This window comes from Penicillium concentricum (assembly GCF_028827145.1).
Source record: "Penicillium concentricum strain IBT 3081 chromosome Unknown utg000006l_segment0_segment0, whole genome shotgun sequence".
Lineage (NCBI taxonomy): Eukaryota > Fungi > Ascomycota > Eurotiomycetes > Eurotiales > Aspergillaceae > Penicillium > Penicillium concentricum.
Window position 1 is genome coordinate 1,389,496 of NW_026622759.1, and position 23,510 is coordinate 1,413,005.

A 23,510-nucleotide genomic window follows, 5' to 3' on the forward strand; every position below is an offset into this window, starting at 1 on the left:
TATCATTCGAGTCGATATTCTTTAGAGACCTTTTGGGGAGTCAATAGCTACCAAGACCTCTATCCGTCCTCTCTCGCTCTCCCGATGCAGTCTCACCCTGCCAACTGAGGATGCCACCCTTGAAGTTTCCCTTAACTCAAACATCTCGTTCCTGGCAAGTGACCTGGTGCTTCAAAATATCTAGCAGACCTGGTCTCAGATCTACAAGGAACTTCCACTTGCACCTGCCCCCGATTTGGGCACTTGGTCATGCTAGATGAAGGATGCATCATGGATCCATGACGAATAAAATGCCCACAGATGAGAAGTCTGATAGAATATCCCTATGGGAATGGATCCGCAGTCAGTTTCACATGAGACCACCTGAAGATGACGAGCCCCAGTCATGGTGGATTGCATCGACGGCCATCCCACTGATTGCTGCGACAACGGGACCACTCGCCAATGTCATGTCAATTGTTGCCCTGGTTATGCCGTGGCGAAGCAAAATTCTCTCACATCAGGATGGCCCTGCTGCAAACCCCGTTCAAGAAGGGTATCCAGATCCTCGTTGGTAAGTACAAAGCAAGATGGTACCCTGAATCAGGTTTCTCTAATACTGCGAATAGGGACACTATCCTTAATGCCGTTTCGCTTTTCTGCGGAATTGTGGGCAATGCATTTTTTCTGTTCAATTTCACCCAGGTCGTACGCTATATCATAGCTTTGCCCGTGACGATCGTTATGTGGTTCCTAGCCGCGGGAATCGTGAGTAACGTCTTTGGTTTTGTATGTCCCAGACCTAACGATTGTTTGTAGCTCTGTGGAATTACCACAGCCACATCTATCTATGCTCCTCCGGTAGGCATTGATAGGACCTACTCGCAGGCTTACTGGAGTGCCGTCATTGCGGCAGTCCTCTACTTTACCTTGAGCGTCATCTTGATGGTCAACATGCTAGGATATTTCCTTGGTAAATACCCGCAACATTTCGCGCTGACAGACGAGCAACGAACCTTGATTCTACAAATGACTGCATTGGTGGTTTGGCTATTGATTGGCGCAGCTATTTTCCAGCGAGTGCTCGGAATCTCTTTCGCCGATGCGTTGTACTTCTCCGATGTCACCGTTCTCACATTAGGGTATGGCGACATAACTCCCACCACTACTGTCGGTAGAGGTCTTGTTTGGCCATATGCAGTCATTGGAATTATTATTTTGGGATTGGTTGTGGAAAGCATCTTTAAATTTGCTCGCGAGGTTCACTACGACAATGTCATTCGCAGACACATTGAACATAAACGGGAATCCACTTTCGAGCGATCGATCGGTTTTCACAAGTTCAAATATCCCGATGAGAGACGCCCGAGTGGTGAAGAAGCTATCACCCCTCCGGCTCTCACTCTCCAAGAATCCAAGACTCAGCGCCATCGGCCTCATCGGCCAATTCGCAACACCATCGATGCCATTGCCACGGCTCGCCGACCCAGGATTATTGTCATGCGCGAAGAAAAAGATCGGTTTGACGCTATGCGCCGTATCCAGTATGATACCATGCGCTTCCGTCGTTGGAACAATTTAGTCATCAGCATCGTTGCATTCGGAATTGTGTGGTCCTGCGGAGCAGTGGTATTCTGGAAATTAGAAGGCTGGACCTACTTCGAAGCACTCTACTTTTGCTTCGTCTCCCTTCTAACCATCGGTTACGGCGATTTCACACCGCAGTCGAATGCAGGAAGACCTTTCTTTGTGGTATGGTCTCTAATCGCCATCCCAACCATGACCATGCTCATTTCCGAGATGAGCGACACAGTCGTCGCCAGCTTCAAGCGCGGCACGGATATAGTCGCCGACTATGTCGTCCTTCCTCAATCCAGTGTCTACAAGATATTCTTAGCTCGAATTCCCGGCGTTGCTCGGTGCATGAGATCTCGCCAAGAGAAAAAGCGGCGACAGCGCGGTTTTCCACTCGAGGGCGCTGATGAATCCGACACCCGAGAAAGAGCGGACCCCGAGAACACTGGTGATGGTGAACCTGATGCTCAAAGCGATATCTTGGCCGAGTCTCATCCGCACCCACCCCTCGAGGAACTTGCCCGCGATCCGACCCCACTCGAGCTTGCCAAACAACTTGCCTTTGCTATTCGTCGCGTCACGAAACAGGCGCGGGAAGGAAAGCGAAAACGATACTCCTACGAAGAATGGGTTGAGTTTACCCGGCTTATTCAGTTCACTGATCCGCAGACTCGGCCGTTATCACAGAGAGACCAGCCGGTAAGGGAGGAAGACGAATATGGACTTCTCAATTGGGATTGGATCGGTGAGAACAGTCCCATGTTGGCAAAACAGACGGAGCCCCAGTGGGTTCTGGATCGGTTGTGTGAAAGCTTGATTCGGTACGTGTCGACTCAAGAGGAGAGTCGGGCTATGAGAGGTGATGTTGATTTGACGGAGGAGGCAACGCTAAGGAAGGAGAGGGACATTGGGTTGGATGAATGATACTTTGTTCACGAGTACATGTATATAGCTTGTATTGCCCTTTTAGCACAGTGAATATATGCTTCCGAAAGAGGAAAGTCCATGTTTAGTCTTCCGCACGATACATATACACCCTTTAGGCTGAGATGTATTTCCCTTTCTGTTTTAGTACCCCTTGCCGCTCTTTGCTCACTGAGTAAAACTGAAGCCGTAGGCACGGCAGCCCATAGCCAGTGCGCCAGTAGAATTTTTGCAGGCAGTACTATTAGGCATTTACATATAGGGATATGGATCAAACATACAAACAGTGCAATCGATGACCCCTGAAAACATGCGCCGCGATCAGTTTGCCCCTCAGTAAATCACAGACTCTGAATGAGCCCAGATTTTAGTTTGACTTATCAGCCCAGGGTACATCGCCATACCACTCTTCTCGCGCTCCTTCCTTCTCGCAACTGAAAAATGAGACGAATTCCAATTTGCTAGCTTGCTCGATTTGACTCGACGAAGAATGGGAATCAATTGGCCATCCTTGACTCAGCCACCCTTGGCTCTGTGCTCTTATAGCAGACCAAGGACTGTATATCGATCCGGGAAATTGCTGTTGATGGGTAGTTCTATCCAGTTGAGCATGAGCATAATCCACACTAGAGTTCTCACAGAGGAAGGGCTTTGTAATTCAAAGACATAAACATACCTCTTGTAGTTGGAAAACGCATATTCAAATGAGCGCTGATCCCATTCGTTCTTTGAGACATCAAAACTGGTGATATTCATATCTCGACAAACATTCATTGGTCTTGGACCAACAATCCTTCGATGAGACAAGTCGTGTATATCATCTCCGCACCTGTCTGAGAACTCTTTAATGAATTGTTGGAATTATGCACGAATTTCTGGTTCCTGGTGTTTGGCAACCTCGAGATCTTCGACGTGTTATTATCTATGAGATGTTCGCTAATCACAGAAGCTATACGTACCTCTGAATAAGGAAATTCGTTCACTATCTCCTTCCTTCCATTTATTCTTGCCCCAGAAGAGTTGTGGACAGTCACCTATCCCCCAGAGTTTCCTTCGAAAAGTCTTAAATAAACTGTGTATCCGTGGATTTCAATCTGATCGTAGAAAGAGACCCATTCCAGACTGCGGTCCGAGGAATAACCTTGCCGCTGGGGTAAATGGCATTGAGAAACTTCCCCCATAGGGATACCAACCACCAGCGGGTCCGCCGGCGATGCGCTGAGGAAGGGTTTGTCTCGCCTGACTCATGGATTCCAGATGAAGTAAGTTCTTGTTTTGTGAGAACTCAGATTCGCCTCATCTCAATGTCTTCCTAGCTTAACTCTGACAAAGGATATGACAAAGGAACTTCGTGTGCCGTGTACCACTCCCATGCTTCTCGGTCCTAATCAATCCAGCCCTTTACGGCCAGTTAAATTGCTCTGTCCTTACACCCCCGGTCCAATTATGAAACCCCCTATCAGGAACTTCACATGGCCTAAATCCAACACACACTACAACATATATATACAATGAAGTGGGAAATTGTTTGGTTTGACCTGGACCAACATAGGGACATCTCGTCCATTTATACGCTAAGAAAATAATACTAGAATAAGAAGCGCAAACTGATGGGACTGCCGGACCACAATCAAGAGATACTAAGCACTCGTCTGCAGGCCTTGGGCAATCAGCCCGGTTAGGAGATTCACAGTCGTACTCCTTTTCAAGAGCACAACGAAAGGTACGTCGACCTCGAACGTGCGGAAAATAAACGTCCGAAACTCGGCAGCTAGCATAGAATCCAAGCCGAATTCGCCCAGAGGACGATCCGCTTCCAGTTCGCTCTCCGGCAGAAGGATAAGATTGGATAGCTTCTTCGATACAACGGCCCGCAGTGCATCAATGATGTATTCCGTATCTTGGTTGTCGCGCAGCGCTCGCGCGATCTCCCCTGGGAGATGCGCCGCTGCGCTGTGTGTCTTGGTCTCGCCCGCGGCGCGGCGGGAAAAGGACGCAGTGAACAATGCAGCTCGAGGATCGGCAAAGACATGATTGTCACCCTCGAATCCTCGTTCCCGTTGCTCCTGGAGTCCGATAAATTCCACCCCAGTGAGAAGGTGGCTGCCCGCCAGATGATCGTATCGAGAGTCCCACGTGCGTGGTCTTTGGTTCACAAGGGCCATGTTCATGATCTGGATCAGTTCGTCTTCGTTGATGGGGTGGATCCCTTTGCGCTTCATGAGGGCCTCGATGTCAGGGTGCTCGTGCAAATATCCCACTTCTGAAATCATCCCGTAGCCGATGGAGATGGCCGGCAGCCCGAGACGGTTGCGATAGCGGGCAAAAGCGTCCAAGAAGGAGTTGGCAGCGCAGTAGTTGCTTTCGGTCGCTGTGCCCACGGTCCCGGAGATGGACGATGTCATGACGAAAAAGTCTAGCTGGGAGTCCCGACCCTGGCCTAACGCATTGTGAAGATTCCAAGTGCCCTGCACCTTGGGGCCGATGGTAGTGTGCCATGCGCTGTGCGGCATATTACTCCAGAGAGCCTCGCTCAGTGCCATGGCCGCCTGGATTACGCCACCGATTGGATAATCTGCGGCTTCCAAGGCCTGTTCGACATCCTCATACCGGCAAACATCTCCCCGGATCACTGTGACGTGGGCTCCTTGAGCGCGTAGATCATCGACTATTTCCTTTGCCTCGGGCTTATCGGTACCAGATCGACCCAGAAAGATGAATCGTCGAGCACCGCAAGATATCATCCACTTGGACAGACTGCGACCTAGCCCGCCCAGGCACCCGACCATGAGGTAGCACTTTTGGGCACTAAAAACGGTTTCATATTTTGTCGGAATCACTCTTACCTTCGTGTTCGGATCCTGGAATGACACGGTTACTTTGCCCATTCGTGTGCCTAGGGAGAAGTGCCTAAACGCATCGGTAATATCTGAGGAGTCGAATGTCTTGATTGGGAAACATGGCTCACAGATCTTGGATCTTACTAGTTCCAGACTCTCTGTAAGCAGGGACTTCCAGAGTTGATGGTGGGATTGCTTGTTGGAGAGATAGAGATTAGACAGGTCAAACGCCATGAAGGAGACATTGCGGCCAAACGTGGACATATCCAGGACGCCGTGATCAAGGATGTCACGTTTCCCAATCTCTATAAAGCGGCCAAAGTCGGCACAAGCTTTGAAGCTGCTGTGCAGAAGATCACCGGTGAGAGAGTTCAAAACCACATCAACCCCCTGACCAGAAGTGGCTTCCATAATGGCAGGGAGGAAGGAGGAATCGCGCGAGCTGAAAATGTGCGCTGGGTTCAGATCATACTTCTCGACGAGGAATAACTTTTTAGATTCGTTCCCGACTGTGGCAAAAATCTATCGAGTGACTTAGTTAGTTCAAACTTACTGCTGGATCCGCAGGTATGTTACCTTTGCCCCGAGATGCTTCGCGTATTGGATTGCTGCAAGCCCAACGCCCCCGGCAGCGGAATGAATAAGGACGGTCTAAACAATATTAGGCCCAGCGCATGCCAGTGAGGAGCCACAGCAACATACCTCTCCTGGCTGCAGATTTGCCCGATGCTTCAGTCCATAAATCACCGTCGAAAAAACAATCGGAATAGTGGATGTAGTCTGCACGCATGAGCTTCTGCTTTTGTGTAAAGACTCGACCACTTACCGTAAAATCCTCCTCGTCGCTCAGTTTACATACTGCCCAATGTGGGAAGCGCTCGACAGTTGCAAAATGACCGGGGGCCATTGCAACTACACGATCACCAGTCTTGAACTCGGAAACATTGGCGCCCACAGCGGTGATAACACCGGCACATTCACACGAGCAAGATGCATCCTTGGTGTCCACTTTGGCGCTTATGGCATACAAATCCTATTTCTCGTTACCAACGCCGCTAATAGATCATCGAAAGCATGAGACTTACCTTTGCATTCATGCCTACACTATTCACACTGATTTCCACATCATCTGGATGCAAGGCGGTTGGATACTCCTTCTGCACAAAATGGATAGTGTCCATTTGTCCCGGGTCCTTGATACCTAACTCGCAACGCCCGGCACTTGCTAGAGAAAGGTCAATGGTTTCCTTATTCTGCTTGAGACGGAAGGTTTCGTTGAGACGCTCGTCTGGTTCCCAGCGAGAGATATGAAGAACGCCGTCTCGTTGCGCGAATTCGAAGTCCGGCTCCGGTTCTTGGATCAGTCGGTCCAAAACACTGACAATGTTGCGCAGCGTGTCGGGAGATGCTGATTTCTCATCCACATCTAGAACCGCAAATTGGAGGGAAGGCTGTTCGAGCATAAGCGCACGAGAGAGTCCCAGAACTGGCGCAAAGTCGGGGTTTTCTCCATCCACGAAGCCGCCATTGACGACCCATACGATCTTGGCTACACGATCGGTAATACTTTTCAGCTGTTCCATTTCACTCTGGCCGATCCTACTCAGAAGGGGCTGCTGCTGCTCAAGGGTGGATATGACAAATGACCGGTCCGGAACAGTTGCGATGCTGACCTGGGACAACTCAATAATATTGACCACGGATCCTAGATGTTCTTGTAAGACCTTTTGGAGCTGTAGATCTAGGCGTGTTATGTTGTTATCTCGGGTCACCTGCACACTTGTCAGAAATATACGTGATGGAAGGTCATCTAAGAGCTCACCAGGATTGTCGGGGGTTTCTCGACCTTTCCCTTGCTAGCCAGGCCGCCTATGGTCGCAACTGTCACAGGAAAAGAGCCGCTTCCTTTGATGACCTTCGTCCAAGTGACATCGTCAGTGGGTGCATCACCCGCCACGATGACAGTTGCTCCCGGTGCGAGTCTGCTGCAAAGGGCCGGCGTCCAGAGATCAACCTATCATATATCAGCGTCAAGTCAGACTTGTGAAAGGTCAAACATACCGAGGGGATGATAACTATATCAAACTTCCTTTCCTGTGGAATCCCCGTTGGGCGCTCTATTTTCTGCTCGTCTGCAGTCTCCGAGAAAACCTCCGCACCGACTAGATCACCGTTTGCAAAGACCCCACGACAATAGGTGTTATACCTTCGGAAAGAGGAGTCGACACGTAGGAGCCCGCGAACAGTCTCTGCTATCCGGCTTTGGTGGCCAAGTTCGAGGATATTGCTATTACACCTCTGGTGACAGGCCAGATCCAGAGCACCAGCCAAGCGCAGCGCGTCCCCATCAGCCAATTTCATAGAGCCGCAGTCCTCTCTGAAACGGTTCAGATACTCGTCAAGACCCGTGCTGGTTAGCGCAGAGGGATCCGGCTTCCATGTAGCTCTCACGAGAGGATTGCGTTGCTCAGTGGTTTCCGTCTGTCTGTTCCCTTGGTAGGCAATACATCGAGCCTGGCCCATCCTGATCAAGACCTGACCAGACGAATTCAATAGCTCTGCATTGATCTTAACCGTTCCAAAGCCTACATTCTCTGACTGGGTGTCAATGTACCATGGTCTGTCGGTATCCATGTCGAGGGCCGACGGAGGGGCGATGTAAACCGAGTCAATCGCAACAGGGACGGTAGCCCGGAGCTTATTAAGCCAGCCGCCAGTAGTCGCAATAAAGGCCGTTTGTAGCATCGCATCTATAGAAATTGGATGTGCAATGTATTGACCAAACATTTCTCCCCGCTGGAGATGTGTAGTGGCTGCGGCTACGTGCGCTGTGCGCGCACGATCTCGGAAGACCTCCTCCATGACAGCAAACTTGGGACCCCAGTTGAGCCCTTCTTGAGTGAACCTGTCGTACCAGACACGAACCGCATCCTGTTGCATCTTTGATCTGTCAAGCTTAATACGGCGAGTTGTCTGTGGCAAGGTTTCTGCTAGGCGGACAGCCGCGTTCATATGCAAGGTAGTCTGGGAATCACTGTCGACTGAGACCACATCGAATCTCCACCATTTATCCGAATTCGTCAGGTTGGAAATCTTCATCGAATGCATCTCAGCAAATATCTCCACCGTTGGCCTTCGCTCGGGATCCATGTCGAGAGCTTTGATGAAGTTGAGATCGCGAAGTTCCACACCAGGACAATCTTCCAGCTGCAGACCTGCAACCTGACACATCGCCTCGACTGCCATTGCAATATATGCAGCGGCGGGGAATACCACCGACGGGCCCAGGCAATGGTGCGTAAGCCATTCGGCTTCATTGAGATTCAATACATTTCGCCACGTCACTCCTGCGGTGCTCCCTCCTAACACTTGGGACCCGAGAAGGTCGTGCCGGGGGTATTTGCGGTGACGGAACTCAATACTAGCGCGAGGCTCAGACCACAGGGTGGGAGAACTGTAGTCCCAGGAATAAGGAGGCAAATCAACCAAGACAGTCTGTCTATCCACAAACATCTTGTGGCATTGAAGCTCATCGTGCCCATGCAAAAACAATGAGCCGACAAGCTGAAGGGTAGTCAACCAAGCATCCTGGTCACGTATGAGAGAGGAATTATAGATATAGCGACATTGTTCGAGTGTCGAGGCGTTCTGCTTGATAGGGAGCTGTAAAGCCGAGTGCGGACCAAGTTCTACCAGATGGTAACTGCCACACTCCAGGATAGCTTTAATAGCCTTGTCAAATAGCACTGGAGATTCGAGGTTTTTACGCCAGTAGGTGGGCATCCCAACGTGATTTGTACTCACCAACTCACCAGTCACACTGGAAATCATGACAACTGATGACGGTCCATCCAGAGCGCCATTCATGTCGTGGTTGCCATTTGCATCGTGATTGCCATTTGTGTCGTGACTGCCATTTTCGTTGTAGCCATTTGCGTTGTAGCCATTTGTATCGTGGTAGCCATTAGCCGTATCCCAATAGCGTTCGAGTAAGGCCTCATATTTGGGCCCCAAAATCTTCATATGATGCGAGTGGTACGCTTTACCTCCGGTCTTTAGCTTCCGAGCCCAGATATCCCTTTCTTCGAATCTCTTAAGAAGCTCATTGACGGCGACTGTATCCCCACTCACGGTCGTGCTCTCTGGCGAGTTCGCACAAGCGACGGTAACCGACTCTCTCAACCCACACTCCTCGATTATTGCCTCAGCCTGATCTTTCCCAAGTCCCACGGCAGCCATGGAACCCTCAATAGAGCCCTCGGTGACAGCAGTTCCGCGGAAGAAAGACGCGAAGATGGCTTGCCGGGCATCGATAGCCCCGGCCGCATACGCTGCTCCTATCTCCCCAGAGGAGTGGCCCGTCACCATCGCTGGCAGAGCACCCCAATCTTTGAGTAGGTCCGTCAGCGCAATTTGCACCGCGGTACATAATGGCTGTGATATTTCTGCGGCGTTGATATCACAGTTTTCATCACCTCGCAGAACACCCTCCAGTGTCCAGGCGGGCGCGTGTTCTGGATCAAGGGCTCGGAGGCAAGAGTCAAGATAGCCTATGGTCTTCCTAAACATGCGGCTATGGCTCAGAAGCTCTTTGCCCATTCCAGCCCACTGTGCACCCTGTCCAGTATAAATAAAGGCTAACGGGAATGGTCCTTCACAGTCAGAATCTCTCAGTTTCAGGCTCGCCATATTGAGCCCTTTATTTAGGCTCGCTTGAGATTCAATGAAAAAGCCACGAGCAGCCAGCTTGGAGCGACGACAGCTCAGGGTAAAAGCCAGATCATCGACTGGAATCTGCCGAGCTGAGTGAGAGGCGAAACCAGCTAAGTTACTAGCCATCTGTCTGAGGGATATCTCAGATCGAGCCGAAAGAGGCAACAGATAGAGCCTCCCTGAATTTTTGCCTACCAGCGGATCCCTACAACTGTTGGTCAATAGGTCCGTCGGTACTGCTTCCAGAATTGCATGGCTATTTGAGCCCCCGAAACCAAACGAATTGACCGAGGCTCGTGGGACCCGAGATACCGGCCACGCTTGATTGGCAGTAACAATGTCCACGTTCCATTCCTTTAATTTGATGCTTGGGTTGATCGCCTTAACCCCGGCCGTCGCAGGGAGTAACCGATTTTCGAGTGCTAAGGTGACTTTGATTATGCTTGAAAGACCGCTCGCCCCTTCGCTGTGACCAACATTCGGCTTGATCCCCCCAACGAGGGTTGGCCGTCCCGTCCGATGACAAAAAACATCAGCTATGGCTTTGACCTCCATAGGATCACCGACCTTCGTGCCTGTCCCATGCGCCTTGCGCGGTCAGTATGATAATTTGCCAGTATTCGGAGAAGCTTACCTCGATGTAGTCCGTGTCTCCCGGCTCCAGACCTGCCCGACGATATGCCGCCCGAATAACGGCCTTTTGGCCTTCCACACTTGGCTGGACAATTCCTGGTGTTCGTCCATTTCTAGGCATTACGATTAACATTTAGGCCTACAACCACAGTAACAAAACTCACCCGTTGACTGAGGTTCCTCGGATGATCGAGCGAATGGGATCTCCATCCCTCAATGCATCACTGAGCCGCTTCAGATATACGGCGGATACACCCTCCGCTCTACCATATCCGTTGGCTGATTCATCGAAGGTATGACATATCGAGTCTGGTGATAGAATCCCAGCTTTCACAGCAATCATCTGCTGCTCCGGAGACTGGATGAGGTTCGCAGCAGCCACCACGGCCGCGTCACAGTCCCGGGCATCCAAGGCTAAACACGCCGAATGTAGTGCATACAAGGACGACGAACAAGCCGTATCAACGACATGGGACGGGCCACGCAGATCTAAGCAATGTGTGATCCGGTTCGCCAGCACGGTCAGTCCCGATCCCGTGGCACTATATCGGGAAAAGTACTCCGAGTCTTTGTACTGCATGTTCAAGAAATCGTTGGTGAAATTGCCGACATACACACCGGTATTTGTGCCCTGGATCGTTTCCAACGGTACACCGGCATTCTCCAACGCCTCGTAGGTCACTTCGAGGAGCTTTCTTTGCTGGGCGTCCATGGACGTGGCTTCGAGGTTGTTGATCCCGAAGAACGCGTTCTCGAAGGCTCGGATGTCCTCCTGAATAAAATATCCACCGGTCGAATTGATACTTCCTGGTCTTTCGGCATCCGGGTGGTAATATGCCGCTGCATTATAGCGCTCTGATGGAACGGCACAATGGCCCGTGTCGTTCTTGATGAGCAATTCCCACAGTTTGGATGGTGATGAAGCTTTCCCTGGTAATCGGCATCCTAATGCTTATGTCAGTACACCGAATTCAATGAAGATGTAGCGCTCCCACCTATGCCAACAATCGCGATTGGCTCACATTGTCGTGCAGGAGTCAATGCTGGTTGCTCCATTCTAGCGCCTAATGTTCAAAACAGCAGTGTTTTGTCGGAATCTCGGGTGTATTAAGAAGAGGACTACGATTGAAGCGTTATTATTGTGCGCCAAGCGCCTATGTTATCTTCTTATGTCTTTTCACCCCCGGTAGACTCGGCGGCAAACACCCTCGGGTGTGATATGTGATATCTACACTCGATGCAGTAGTGGATACGCTAATGCATAGTTGCACAGGACTGTGGATCGGGCCGTTTTATCCAATTGGACTGGCGATCTTCTTTCAGCACAAAACAGGGAACTTCATCAGATAATGGATCTCTACGGCCCGGAGCCGAGGCCGTCACCCGTGTTTGTTTCAAAGAGACCAGACTAATGCAGAAAACAATATGGCCCCCAATACTCCGCACGGATAGTGTCTTAATTAGGTACATCGTACTCCGTACGGAGTACGTATCTGCATGTCAGGCCGTGAGTGGTTATCCTTGCACTAACTGCCTTTGATTTATTGTTGCATTGCATCTTCTCCTTTTTCCTCAGGTTCGTCCTCCCCCAGTTATACCTATGATTAGACCAATTCCTCGTCAGACTCGAGAGATAGCGGTGGTAACATGTCTCCTGCAGAGTCTGATGGCAATCGACAGCCGGGGCTCATCGCCCTTTGTGTCGTGATGCTCATATTAGCGGTCGTCTCGGTCGCCCTCCGATGCTGGTCCATCTGGGGCTCGCGCACTCACAAGTTTGGCTATGACGACGCATTTGCCATCCTGACATTAGTACGTTCCCCAGAGGCGTTTTCCTTAATTTGAGGAAGAAGATTGTGTGGTAACACTCTGTAGCCCTTCATTATCGCCGAATCGGCCCTCATATTCTACTGGATCTCCCTGGGGTTGGGTCGTCATTCAGCTACATTACCCATCAGCAATCAACTCCAGGGCCCCAAGATTATCTTCGCTGCTGCCTACTTATACGATGCATGCATTACCTTGCCAAAATTATCGGTGCTCTGCTTCTACAATCGAGTGCTCAGACGGGGAGCAACCTGGGTCCGCCCTACGCTCTGGGTGGTCGGTACGCTCTGCGTTTGCTGGCTGATCGGCGCCTGGTTGGCGACCACCTTCCAGTGTACGCCCATTGATGCCTCTTGGGAAGCCGTTCCAGACGCCAAATGCTTCAAGCAGTGGAAATTCTTTACCGGGACTGCTGCGCCCAGCGCGATCCTGGATCTGATCATCCTGTTGATCCCACTGCCACTTCTTTGGTCGTTGCACATGACCAAGGCGAAGAAGATCATGCTAACTGGCCTCTTTATCTGCGGTTACTCGTAAGTTCCCCGAGGACATCAAGCCCGATCCATCAAGAGCTTGCTAACCAGTATCGACACCTGCCAGGGTGGTCATATTGTCTGTCGGTCGCCTCATTACTCTGCTCAAGGCTGGCTCGGCCTTGGAAGCCGATCTGACCTGGAGCACCATCGAATATATCTGTTGGGTGCAGTGTGAAGGCCCGATTTCTCTCATGTCCGTCTGCCTCCCTAATATTATGGAACTCGCACGCCGCCTGGGACGCAGGAATAAGCAACCCAGTACCTGTGCATTGTCATTATCTACAAGCAAGCAAACTGCGTCGGATTTGTTAAGTGGTAACCGATCATTCCGTCCCATCGAAGAAGACAGAGAGGCCATCCTGATGGACCAGTACTCGGGGACTTCGAACAGGTATCGCACTCAAACTACCATTGAAGCAACGCGATCGGTCTCGGAGCGGGATAGTGTATGACGGATCTCAAGCACACGTGTCGCTTGGTTCTGCTTTTATGTTTTGTTGCATGTCTGTCCTCTGCTAAACATACAGGAAATAACTATTCAAAGAGGATTCATACATTAACCGACTCATTTTGCAAGCTTAAAAGGATCACACACAGTAAATTTATAGTGCAGGCCGTTATATTCTGACCTATTTAAATCTAACAGTCTACTCCACTACCCCCAATTCCTTCAACAGGTTTGCTTGAATGTCATGTAAAAACTCCGTCATCTGCTCCGGAGTATGGAAAGCCTCGTTATAAACCAGCCGCAGTGTCAACTGATCACGGAACGTCCACACAAAAACGACACCTTGGCGCGAAATTATCTCCACGCCCACCCCGGCATGCGTGATGCCAATCCCACGCTCCGGGGTTCCATATTCGCGCTCCAGATATTTCTCCATGATCCCCATGCTACTGATATCAATATCGCTAGGCGGCTCTGTCGGAGCCGGCAGATTCTTCATCACATCCACCAAAGTGGACGCATACTCGCGGTGCGCCTGGAGATATTCGCTACTGATGCCCTTCTCATACTCCACCTGATACATGCGTGCATTCTCCTCCCAGGTCCCGGAGCGGTCAACCCGAGCTAACCAGCCAGACGTGTATAGCCCGGCTGCCGCCGCGGGGGTTGAGTACGGTTCGGGCAGATACGGCCGCAGCGACTGTTTGATGGTACTGGTGTAGTGGCGGCCCTGATGCTCAATGATCGCGTGTCGGAAGTTGACCGCGGCTAGACTGGCATGCACGGCAGCTGTCATCCCGACACCGCGTGCTTTTGCGGCAGACACAGCGGCGGACGTGGTGGTGGGAGAAAACTTGAGCTCGGCGGCCCGTGTGCCGGACGGTACAGTCGCGGCATCCCCGGTATAGGGTACCCCGAGGGCGCCCGCCACCAGGGCAAATGTGCCGACTGTCCCGTGGGCGACAGCCTTCTGCTCGTCGGTCGCGGTGAGGGGCATGTTGCCGGCCTCTTCGACCGGTGGCGCCAGCCGTGTGACCTCCGATCCCCATTGGAAGGAATCGAACGGGTCTGGCAGCTTCCCCGAGACGAGGGTGTCGGCGTGCGAGACCATCAGGTCTACCAGCTGACCGAGGAGAAGCAGGCCACCGACTCCATCCATTCGCCAGTGTGCGGTGTGTAGGAGAAGCTCATTTGATTGGGGGACATAGTACAGCCGGGCGTCCGCAGCTGGTGCAATGGTGGGAATTACCTCGTTGGCGGACTGGGCGTCGGCCTCCACTGTAAAGGTCTGCGAGGCCCATTCATTAAGAGCATCGGCAGAGTCGGGAACCGTGTAGACGGCGTTGGAGTTGGAGTCCGGATGCGCAGCTAGACTGGGGTGCTGGAAGCGCAGATGTAGCCAGCTGTAGCGGATGAGGGATGGTAGAAGGTCAGGCGAGTCCGACAAGGCTTTGAATGCCCCACGAGGACTGATGGTGGCCGTATAGTTGATGGCCCAGTGTTCACGACCGAGCGGGTGGCCGGGATCACTGATTAGTTTGATGAACACCTCGTTGGGGCCAAGGGGCCGGGTGAAGTTGTTCGGTGAGTGTTTGGCTGATGTCCACGGCATATTGAGGTGAGGGTGATTGCTGGGTGATCGATGCCGGACCTCTCGTTGATCATATCAGTGTATTAAAATAGGGATGCGAGATTAATTGGCTCTAGGCACCGCTCGAATCTCGCCTTTAACCAAAAGGCTGATGGCGTGTCGGGGTGGAGATATGTCCCCGAGACAATACCTATCATTATTGGGATATTGTGAAGCTATACAGGGGTTGACAGACGATGTAACCTGAATAGAGACATTTCCCGAATTTAGCATTTGGCCCCCGTTTCATCGGTGGATGCAAAGGAGCCATGGACCAACGGGAATCCCGCCGCCACTGCCGCCACTGCGGGTGACTCAACCGTGGAATTGTCGAGTCGGACCTTACTGAATGTAGCAGGACGCCGGTCGATCTATTGTCTCTGTGTTACGGGTCCTGGCCTTGGGACTGATATCATCCTGGGCCTTTAATCCAACATATGTGAGTTAGTAATAGCTCCTTTGTGTACGTTGTACTCCAGGATCATATACGCATTAGGTTTACATTGTGCTCCACCGCCGAGAGGCGTAAGCTGGGGCGCGAAAGCCTGCATAAAGGACACTCAGGTCGATACCAACTGCAGAGGTTGTTTCCCATAATCCGCTAGATATAGCTCCGATGCAAGTGGAAGGTGTCGCTCTGGTCCTTGGTGCTGGTATGCTGTTCATTTCCTCCCCTTTCTGGTGTTTGTCTGCCTCAATCACATGCCAACTCCCCGGTCAACTCTTTGCGCAAGTCACCCTCCAAACTGATAGATCAATTAAATTAAAGGAAGTGGTATTGGGCGCCAAGTCGCCTATACACTTGTTACGCAAGGCCTCACCACCCTAGTCTGCGCCGACATCGATCTCTCGCAAGCCCAAGAAACCGCCACGTCGAGTTACGCAGTCGCAGGCCGAGAAGGCTACGAGGCAACCGCCTACCATGTTGACGTCCGTGAGGAGGCGCAGGTGCAAGCATTAGTAGCGAGAGCCAAAGAGCGTTATGGCCGCATCGATATCTGCGTAACTACAGCCGGAGTAAGCCAATACAGCCATGATTTCCTCTACTAGATGATTCTGACCAAGTCAAGACCCCCGCTGCCAATCAAACCCCGATCAGCGACATGAGCCTAGAAACCTATAGGATTATGGACGAGGTGCACAATATCGGGTGCTTTCTAGTCATCCGCGAGGTGATCCGGGCAATGACCATCCAGGAGCCAGTTTCGACTAGACGGCGGAACCAAACCCGGGGTTCAATCGTAATACTAACCTCACTGGCCTCGGAAGGGGCGTTCCTCGGAGTGGGCAACTATATAGCGGCCAAACACGCTGTGAAAGGGCTGGTTCAAACCGCTGGTGAGTTCTTTCTTTCGTTTGTTTCGTTGCTTGGATTTCTGACTCAATTGAGCAGCTCTTGAAAATGCGCGCAATGGTATCAGAATCAATGCCGTTGCTCCCTCGTATGTTTCGGGGCCGTTGATGGACAAATTCCTCGACAAGGCACCGGGTGTTAAGGATGTTATGCTGGGTGATTTGCCGATGAGACGACTGGCTGACCCGGAGGAGGTTGCCGACGCGGTGGTGTTTCTGGCATCTCAGGCTGCCAGCTATATCAATGGGCATACATTGGTTGTGGACGGGGGATCATCGTTGCAATTGTCAAATCAGCCTTTTTCGTGACAATATTTGATTGCTGGTGATCGTTAAATATATCAGGATCCGGGATTATTTCCGCTACCATATTCTCGACTAATTGATTCATTTATTGAGATCTTTATTTCCATTAGAAAGCCACATATATCAGTACCAGTTCCAAGAACAGAGAGTTTGGGTTCTCAAAATCAAAAAAATAATATTGAAAGAGTCACATGGCTTGGCGGCCTGTTGAAGATACCATCTTCCACGCAGCTTGGAAGGATATCAACTTCCTTGCAGCCCATCTTCCTAACCTCTTCACCTTGCCAAGGACCCTCGAGATCCTCGTGCCCGCTGCGCCGCCCGCACACACGCTTCTCCCTGTCCCTTCCTCCGGGCCTTAAATGATCTTATCGCTGGCCTGTAACAGTAGCTGCTTGATATCCTTGTGTCCGGACCTCAAAGCGGTCTAAAATGCATTCTCATAGCCTACATATGCGTCGATGTCGGCGCCGGCCGTGAGGAGCAGCTGTACGATGTCTTTTTTGCCATAGACTGAAGCAGCCATAAGTGCACTTCTATAACGGCCTCCGATTGTGTTCGCGTCGGCGTCGGCCGCGAGGAGTAGCTGCACAATGCTTTTGTAGCCATAGGCTGAAGTATCCTGTAGTACACTTCCGTGATATACTCCGATTATATTAACGTCTGCGCCGGCCGCGAGGAGTAGTTGTACGATGCCTTTGTGGTTTAAGGCTGCGGAAGCATGGAGTGCACTTTTATAAAGGCCTCCGGTAGCGTTAACGTCGGCGCCGGCCCCGAGGAGCAACTGTACAATGTTTTTGTGTCTGGACCATACAACAGCCTGGAGTGAATTCTCATAAGTGCCTCCGACTGCATTCGCGTCGGCGCCGGCTGCGAGGAGTAACTGCACAGCCTCAGTATGGCCTTTCCATAAAGCTGCCTGGAGTGCATTGCCAAACTGGCCTCCCTGTGCGTTGACGTCGGCTCCTAGCTCTAGTAGCAACTGTACCGTATGCTTCAGACCAAGAAAGGATGCATAGTACAACGGAGCTGCTGTGATTACGAGATACGAACCTGATTTTGCGTGATCTGGGCGCCATAGTTTACTCCACACCTTGTACGCTTGACCCGTTGACAAAAAGAAGCCCATGATACTTTGTTCAACCATCTTGTCTGTCTCAGTGGCGGTTGCGTTGTCAATCCAAAGTTGAGCAGAGTAATGCGCGAATGAAAACTCCGCCCGGATTTGTTCGCTGGTTTGGTGCTCGCCTGGGCGGGACAGATATGCGAGGCATATTCTTGTAATTCAACCTCTTGCGCTCTTTTCACACAAGCCATCTTGAAACAACGCACCTGCATCAATGATATGGGTTGGGACACTACTTTGAATCCGACTGGACTTTAAGTATTGCTGAACTGAGAGATGTGCCAACTGAAGCTCCTCTACCTCCTCCTGTTGCCCATCTGAGGCCTCTGGACCATCCAAGTCCACTGACTCCTCTAAGTCATCTGAGTCTTCTGGGTCGTCTGAGATCCAAGAGTCTGTTGTCGTGTAGTTTGAATAGGAATAACTGATTGTCGGTTGAATATTCCTCTTAACCAGAGAGACGAGGCTCGAGCAGAACCTCACAATCTCTCGCGGGTTTGGCATACTCCGTGCGGGATCGAAGCAGGGATCTCGACTTAAATCGACCGCCATAATATCAACAGCTTCGCGGATCGCCAAGGGACGATCTGAATATATCAAGAACTGCAGGAGCCTCAGGGCGTACTCTCTATGGCTTTCGCTAATGCCTGCCAAGATTCTACCGTAGGTTTCCTCCAGTGTCTTGGGCAGAGATTGGAGCGACTTCTCAAGCAAGTCGACATTTAGGCAATCTTGTAAAGCATCAAGTTGACATGCAACCCACCTGAACCTATTGTTAGTTAGTACTAGTCAACTGCAATATTTTAAACTATTGTAAACAAATTTCAACTTACATTCCATTAGCCTTCTGCATCAGCTCGCTCTCAATCATACTCCGTACATTTGGGTGCGAGGACCACCTCTCGAATCCGCGATCATCCCGCAGTCGATGATGGACATACGCGCGAATGTCATCATTAACCAGATCTTCCTGGAGGGGAATAATGCTCTCATTATTGACTAAGTCTTGTAGTGCTGACTCGATCTCTTCCTCCTTTCGACTGGTAATGAAAAGGTGGAGGCCTGGATGTTTCAGGTTGATGAGACTTTCTATCCAAAGGAGTAGATCCTTTCTTGTTTCACATTCATCCAGAGCATCAATGACAATATTAGCCACTTTAACGTGGTTCAGCATTCTCGAGAATGTTTCAAATTGTAGTTTCTCTGTTGGCTGACGGTTGCCATCATTATGAGACGAAAACACTCTATCCGCCTCAGCTTGGGAATCTGGGCATCTTGAGTAAAGCTGGGCAATAAGTGATCGAACAAGCTTCTTCAGTGACTGCTTATCGGAATCACTGAAGTCGAAGAAGAAATCAAGGGTGATGGGCGAAGGCTCGATTGAAGCTGTTTGATTGAGATGTTCAATAGTCGTAGCACTGAGAATTGTTTTCCCACACCCAGGGATTCCATGCACCCAGAGGAACGGGCGTTCTCTTTTTTCCCACTCCTGAAATGCTTCGCTTTCAAGGAACCAAGAACCGGTTCCTTCTAGTCTTTTTTCCAGCGCCTCGTTGAGATTGGTCGACGTGTCAGGAGGTGAAAGCCACTTTTCAATGGCATTGAAGTGACTACTTCGCTTGAGACCATCTAGTCCGGTTATTGTGTCGCTTGCTAGAACATGGAGGCTTTTAATATCCTCATTCACTCTAGGAATGTAAGCAAATTGCTCAACTTCAGTTGGGAGAAGGAGACCAACGAGAATTGAGTACATCCAGAGCTTTCTGTGTCTCCTGAAGTCCCCTAACAGGCACATAGCTGAGAAGCTCTTTCCCATAGGCGGCAGCCGTAGCAGAGGCATATCGTTGCCACCGATCATTCTTGTGCGAGTCGGCATAGTCACAAACTCCTCTGATCACAAGACATGGAAAGTGGTTCATCAGGCCATCAGCTTCCATTTCGAAGCATATGCATTCTTCACCAACATCCTCCACAACCTTGTCTCGAGTGGCAGCGTCCTTGATAAGCGTGTTTCCAGAGGCAATTATGCCGTAGTGAATTTTCGGATCGGTTGTGTCCCGAATTTCGCGCTCCACCTCTTCTGTTGAATCGCAACCAAGGCAGTCGTGCCCACCGATATGGGTGTATGATGACCTGAAAAGCTTGTCGTTTTCAATCCCTTGATGGGAATAACCATTCTTTCCTTTGGTACTATTGCCGGCCCGGGACTTTCGTGGCATGGCGCTCAGAAATTTAGGCACTATGGAGTCCTCTAGTTCGTGTTCTGCTTGCAGAGACCCTAGTGCCTGGAGGAGCACTTGTGGAGGCATGCTAAGGAAGTCCTTTCGCTCCTGCTTTTGATCCGATAAGGCCTTTTTGAGGTCATACTGAATGACTCCTCCAGTTGTCCCCTGTGGCTGGCTGACGACAATGTCGCCAAGCCGAATATCACGACCATCGGCAGGTCGGGTGATACCACCCCCAATACCAACCAGCAGACCGATTCGGGTATGTGGCAAAGATGAGAGAAGATTCGACGCCGTATTCCCAGCGGCAGCCGTTCTATATAAGCCGGCAGGGAGCGACACAATCACAACGTTATGTCTACCCATTCTGCCCCAGGTGTATGCGTTCATGTCGGAGATATGTTGGACAAAGTCGAGCGGTGTGCTATGGCGCTCGTCGAGCATTCCAGTCGCTGCAGCGCGCTCTATGGGGAGAGCAGCAATCCATCCGATGGTATATAGGTCAGAGTTGTCTAAAGCCTTCATGATCGCCATGACTTTTGACATAGAGGCTCTAAGCCTAAGTTAACGTAGTGTAATGTAGATCTTTTGGGAATAACGGAAGTGTAAAATGCACATTGCTGATGTTTATGCACTGACCTTCTTTGGGAGGAGAGGGGTATTATGTGCACTGCTGCGTCTGAAGCGCAGGTCAATCTACCACTGCCACGTCGACTTATGGCGACCAGTACTTGACATGGCGGCTATGTGAGACTGTGATCGGAGACGACTAGCTAGATATGTCCTAAAGGTTTGGGGTGGCATTAGGTTTGTAGCTGACTCCCTGCTTGGAGCGTGATTAGAAGTGTAAGGTGACGGAGAGCAACAGCGGGCAGAAAAACCAGCCAGCCTTTTACTTACGGTATGTGTTTTGGGGGTGCCAGCTCGCTTTGTGCAATAGTTAAGTTATGAATGTATGTCGTTAAGTGCCTGTAACTAGCCTCCCGAACAACCACCTTTCTCCCAACTTTATTTTATTTTACTAGATGAGGTTTATGATACCCAAACACATGAGACATGATCCAGCAGGCTTGTGAAATAGGATCTGGTGACGTCAGAAGCTTAACGAGTCAAAGAACTCTGTGGTTTTTAAGATTCTTGTTCATGAGACAATCTGCGTGATGAAAGTGGTAATTTCAACTGTGCTTGGTATAATATATTCCCTAATCAATTCTAGTTCCATGATAGAGGTCCCTCTGAACACGATCCCTCCTACAGAGAAGTCAACTTGTTTATCTGTGAATCCACCGCGTATTGATGATATAAAGCCAAGGGTTTATGCGAGCGAGGACTCATTCCGGACTTCTACAGGACAATTACTTATACAGCCGAGTCGTTGGCCTAATTTGGAAATGTTTCTTGGTGACAAGCTGCCTCCAAACGCCGTTCTCATGGAATATGTCCCGAACATGCAGCCGATAGGCCTTTTCAATTTCTCATCAGAATACCTACAGGAACTTGATCATATACTCGAGAACATTCATCTCGCGGGGATCCTTCATGGTGATCCTAAGCCATGGAATATGATGATCTCTAGGGACCAGGGTAGGGTCCTCTGGATAGATTTCGATTCTGCTCAAACATTCTCTGAGAGTCTTTCGGCAAGGCAAAGGAGTTGGATTGAAGAAGAAAATGAAATAACGGATTATTTTGTCAAAGCTTTGGTATGGTGAAGGTCAGACCAAAATGTGAGTGGCATTGGCTGACAGTGGGCCAGGCCCAAGATTACGAGAAAGGTGGGTTGCACCATGCATACACTTACTATTACAATTGGTTTTTATAGCTGGCATGTTCATAGATGGATACTACTGACGAACGGAGGATTGCTGAAAGGAATTCACTTATCTTGCCACCTGCTAAATCTTGCATGTACAAGTGGAGTGTACAACATTCTCGTAGAATTGAACTTAGAGCCTTGTAAGGCGGCGTGGTGGCCGTCATATTACGAGATTGTCATGTTATCAAGTGAGGCTTTTAGTAGAAGGTTAGGGTTACTAGTGAGATATAAAAAATAAATTACGCCGTACTAAGCTATTGGGTTGCTAGGTGACCTTAACTAGTAAGCTCTAAATACGTACTACACATGTAATAGGCTAATAGCACCACTTTCCACCACAATTTAGAGCCTCACCGAGGCCTTCCGTAGCTTTAAAATCGTGTGGTTTCTCAGAGGTCCATATCGAGTAAATCGTATTGTGGGGCTCAGTGCTCATTTGGGTATGGACTGAGTCGAGACACAGCAAAAGTTTTAGCACCCTAAGTTCTGCTTGGTCAAATACCCACCAATCAAAGTAAAGAAATAACGGGCGGTATAACAAGTTGAGCAGGCGGTATGTTTAATTGGGAAGATTACCGTATTCAGATTCAAGGGCGTGGGAGACTAACCGCAAAAGGTATGACGTCATGCAAAACATCCACAGTTCAAAGATTTATGTAATTTCGAGTCTATACGCCTGGGCACCTAGGCAGCGACGTCTTCAATATCTTACTCTCTCACTATAATTGAGCAAATAGTTTTGGCCAAGAACTATTTGAAGTGCCGCGTCATACATAGTGGTGATATCATTTATGGATACTGTATATGAACCTTCTTGAGATCCACTCTCGGTTCTACTTTTATACCTCCTTCCTTCGTCTATTTCCTACAAAAGAAATTACTCCCTTTGCGACGCCTTCACAATTCAACTTTAACCATGTCTCGTGCCAACGATACCGCCGCCAAGGTCTTCTATAAAGGCTCATCGGATGACTTCATCGTCTTCGTTGACGACCTCGAAGCCCTCAAATCCTGGCGTTCTGATCGTTCTATTCCGCTCGTGAATGTCATAAATGCTTATAACATATTCGTGACTCAAAAGTAGGTCATTTTTGGTTTTCGTTTATGTTGCTTGGTGCTAATTGAACCCCAAAGAGGTGGTGCTCAAGGCATTCTCAACGAAGCTAGCAAGGCTATGCTTGAGAATGAGTTCGGATCTTCCGATGACGATGTCTGCATAACCAAAATTCTCGAGAATGGTAGTTACCAGTCTTCCCTTGTATGTTTCCCCCCAACCCGCCAACACCAACAGGCTCCATTTTCTACTGTTGATAGCTAACCACAGTTATAAAATGTGCATAGGCCCGCGAGAGCCACGGTAATACAAATGTCAGCAACGGACCTGCTGGCGTGAAATAATTTCATGTCAACTATGTTTATGTTATGCCCTGTTATATTCTTTCAATAAACATCTGACTGCCTGCAGCGATAAGGAATTCACATCATATGCTTCTGAAAAAAGAAAGTGGATCCATATCATTGGTGCCTGAATATTATATTTCTGCCTGCAGATCATGACAACTACAATTCAGAGAAGATA

The 23,510-nt window shown here is 49.9% G+C and overlaps 7 protein-coding genes across 7 annotated transcripts; 4 read left to right on the forward strand and 3 right to left on the reverse strand.

Annotated features, from left to right (window-relative positions):
- Positions 1-290: 290 nt before the first annotated feature.
- Positions 291-2,478, forward strand: N7517_010714 (potassium channel family protein; the record flags this gene model as incomplete). The annotated part of the gene is made up of 3 exons (XM_056728437.1): positions 291-553; positions 609-747; positions 799-2,478. The coding sequence occupies 3 exons, from the start codon at positions 291-293 to the stop codon at positions 2,476-2,478; spliced, it is 2,082 nt and encodes a 693-aa protein (XP_056574252.1).
- Positions 2,479-4,118: 1,640 nt separating this feature from the next.
- Positions 4,119-11,720, reverse strand: N7517_010715 (type I polyketide synthase; the record flags this gene model as incomplete). Its single annotated transcript, XM_056728438.1, has 10 exons — positions 4,119-5,840; positions 5,895-5,969; positions 6,021-6,098; positions 6,145-6,351; positions 6,404-7,090; positions 7,141-7,332; positions 7,380-10,619; positions 10,666-10,777; positions 10,829-11,609; positions 11,660-11,720. The coding sequence occupies 10 exons, from the start codon at positions 11,718-11,720 to the stop codon at positions 4,119-4,121; spliced, it is 7,155 nt and encodes a 2,384-aa protein (XP_056574253.1).
- A 591-nt stretch (positions 11,721-12,311) lies between these two features.
- Positions 12,312-13,479, forward strand: N7517_010716 (uncharacterized protein; the record flags this gene model as incomplete). Its single annotated transcript, XM_056728439.1, has 3 exons — positions 12,312-12,476; positions 12,540-13,024; positions 13,092-13,479. 3 exons carry the CDS (start codon positions 12,312-12,314, stop codon positions 13,477-13,479), a joined length of 1,038 nt encoding a protein of 345 aa, XP_056574254.1.
- Positions 13,480-13,674: 195 nt separating this feature from the next.
- Positions 13,675-15,087, reverse strand: N7517_010717 (uncharacterized protein; the record flags this gene model as incomplete). The annotated part of the gene is made up of 1 exon (XM_056728440.1): positions 13,675-15,087. One exon carries the CDS (start codon positions 15,085-15,087, stop codon positions 13,675-13,677), a length of 1,413 nt encoding a protein of 470 aa, XP_056574255.1.
- Positions 15,088-15,721: 634 nt separating this feature from the next.
- Positions 15,722-16,767, forward strand: N7517_010718 (SDR family NAD(P)-dependent oxidoreductase; the record flags this gene model as incomplete). The annotated part of the gene is made up of 4 exons (XM_056728441.1): positions 15,722-15,758; positions 15,875-16,122; positions 16,176-16,443; positions 16,499-16,767. The coding sequence occupies 4 exons, from the start codon at positions 15,722-15,724 to the stop codon at positions 16,765-16,767; spliced, it is 822 nt and encodes a 273-aa protein (XP_056574256.1).
- A 355-nt stretch (positions 16,768-17,122) lies between these two features.
- Positions 17,123-20,649, reverse strand: N7517_010719 (uncharacterized protein; the record flags this gene model as incomplete). Its single annotated transcript, XM_056728442.1, has 5 exons — positions 17,123-17,191; positions 17,216-18,041; positions 18,075-18,659; positions 18,724-19,543; positions 19,629-20,649. 5 exons carry the CDS (start codon positions 20,647-20,649, stop codon positions 17,123-17,125), a joined length of 3,321 nt encoding a protein of 1,106 aa, XP_056574257.1.
- Positions 20,650-22,847: 2,198 nt separating this feature from the next.
- On the forward strand, positions 22,848-23,329 carry N7517_010720 (SBDS family protein; the record flags this gene model as incomplete). The annotated part of the gene is made up of 3 exons (XM_056728443.1): positions 22,848-23,011; positions 23,066-23,189; positions 23,273-23,329. 3 exons carry the CDS (start codon positions 22,848-22,850, stop codon positions 23,327-23,329), a joined length of 345 nt encoding a protein of 114 aa, XP_056574258.1.
- Between the last annotated feature and the right edge of the window lie 181 nt (positions 23,330-23,510).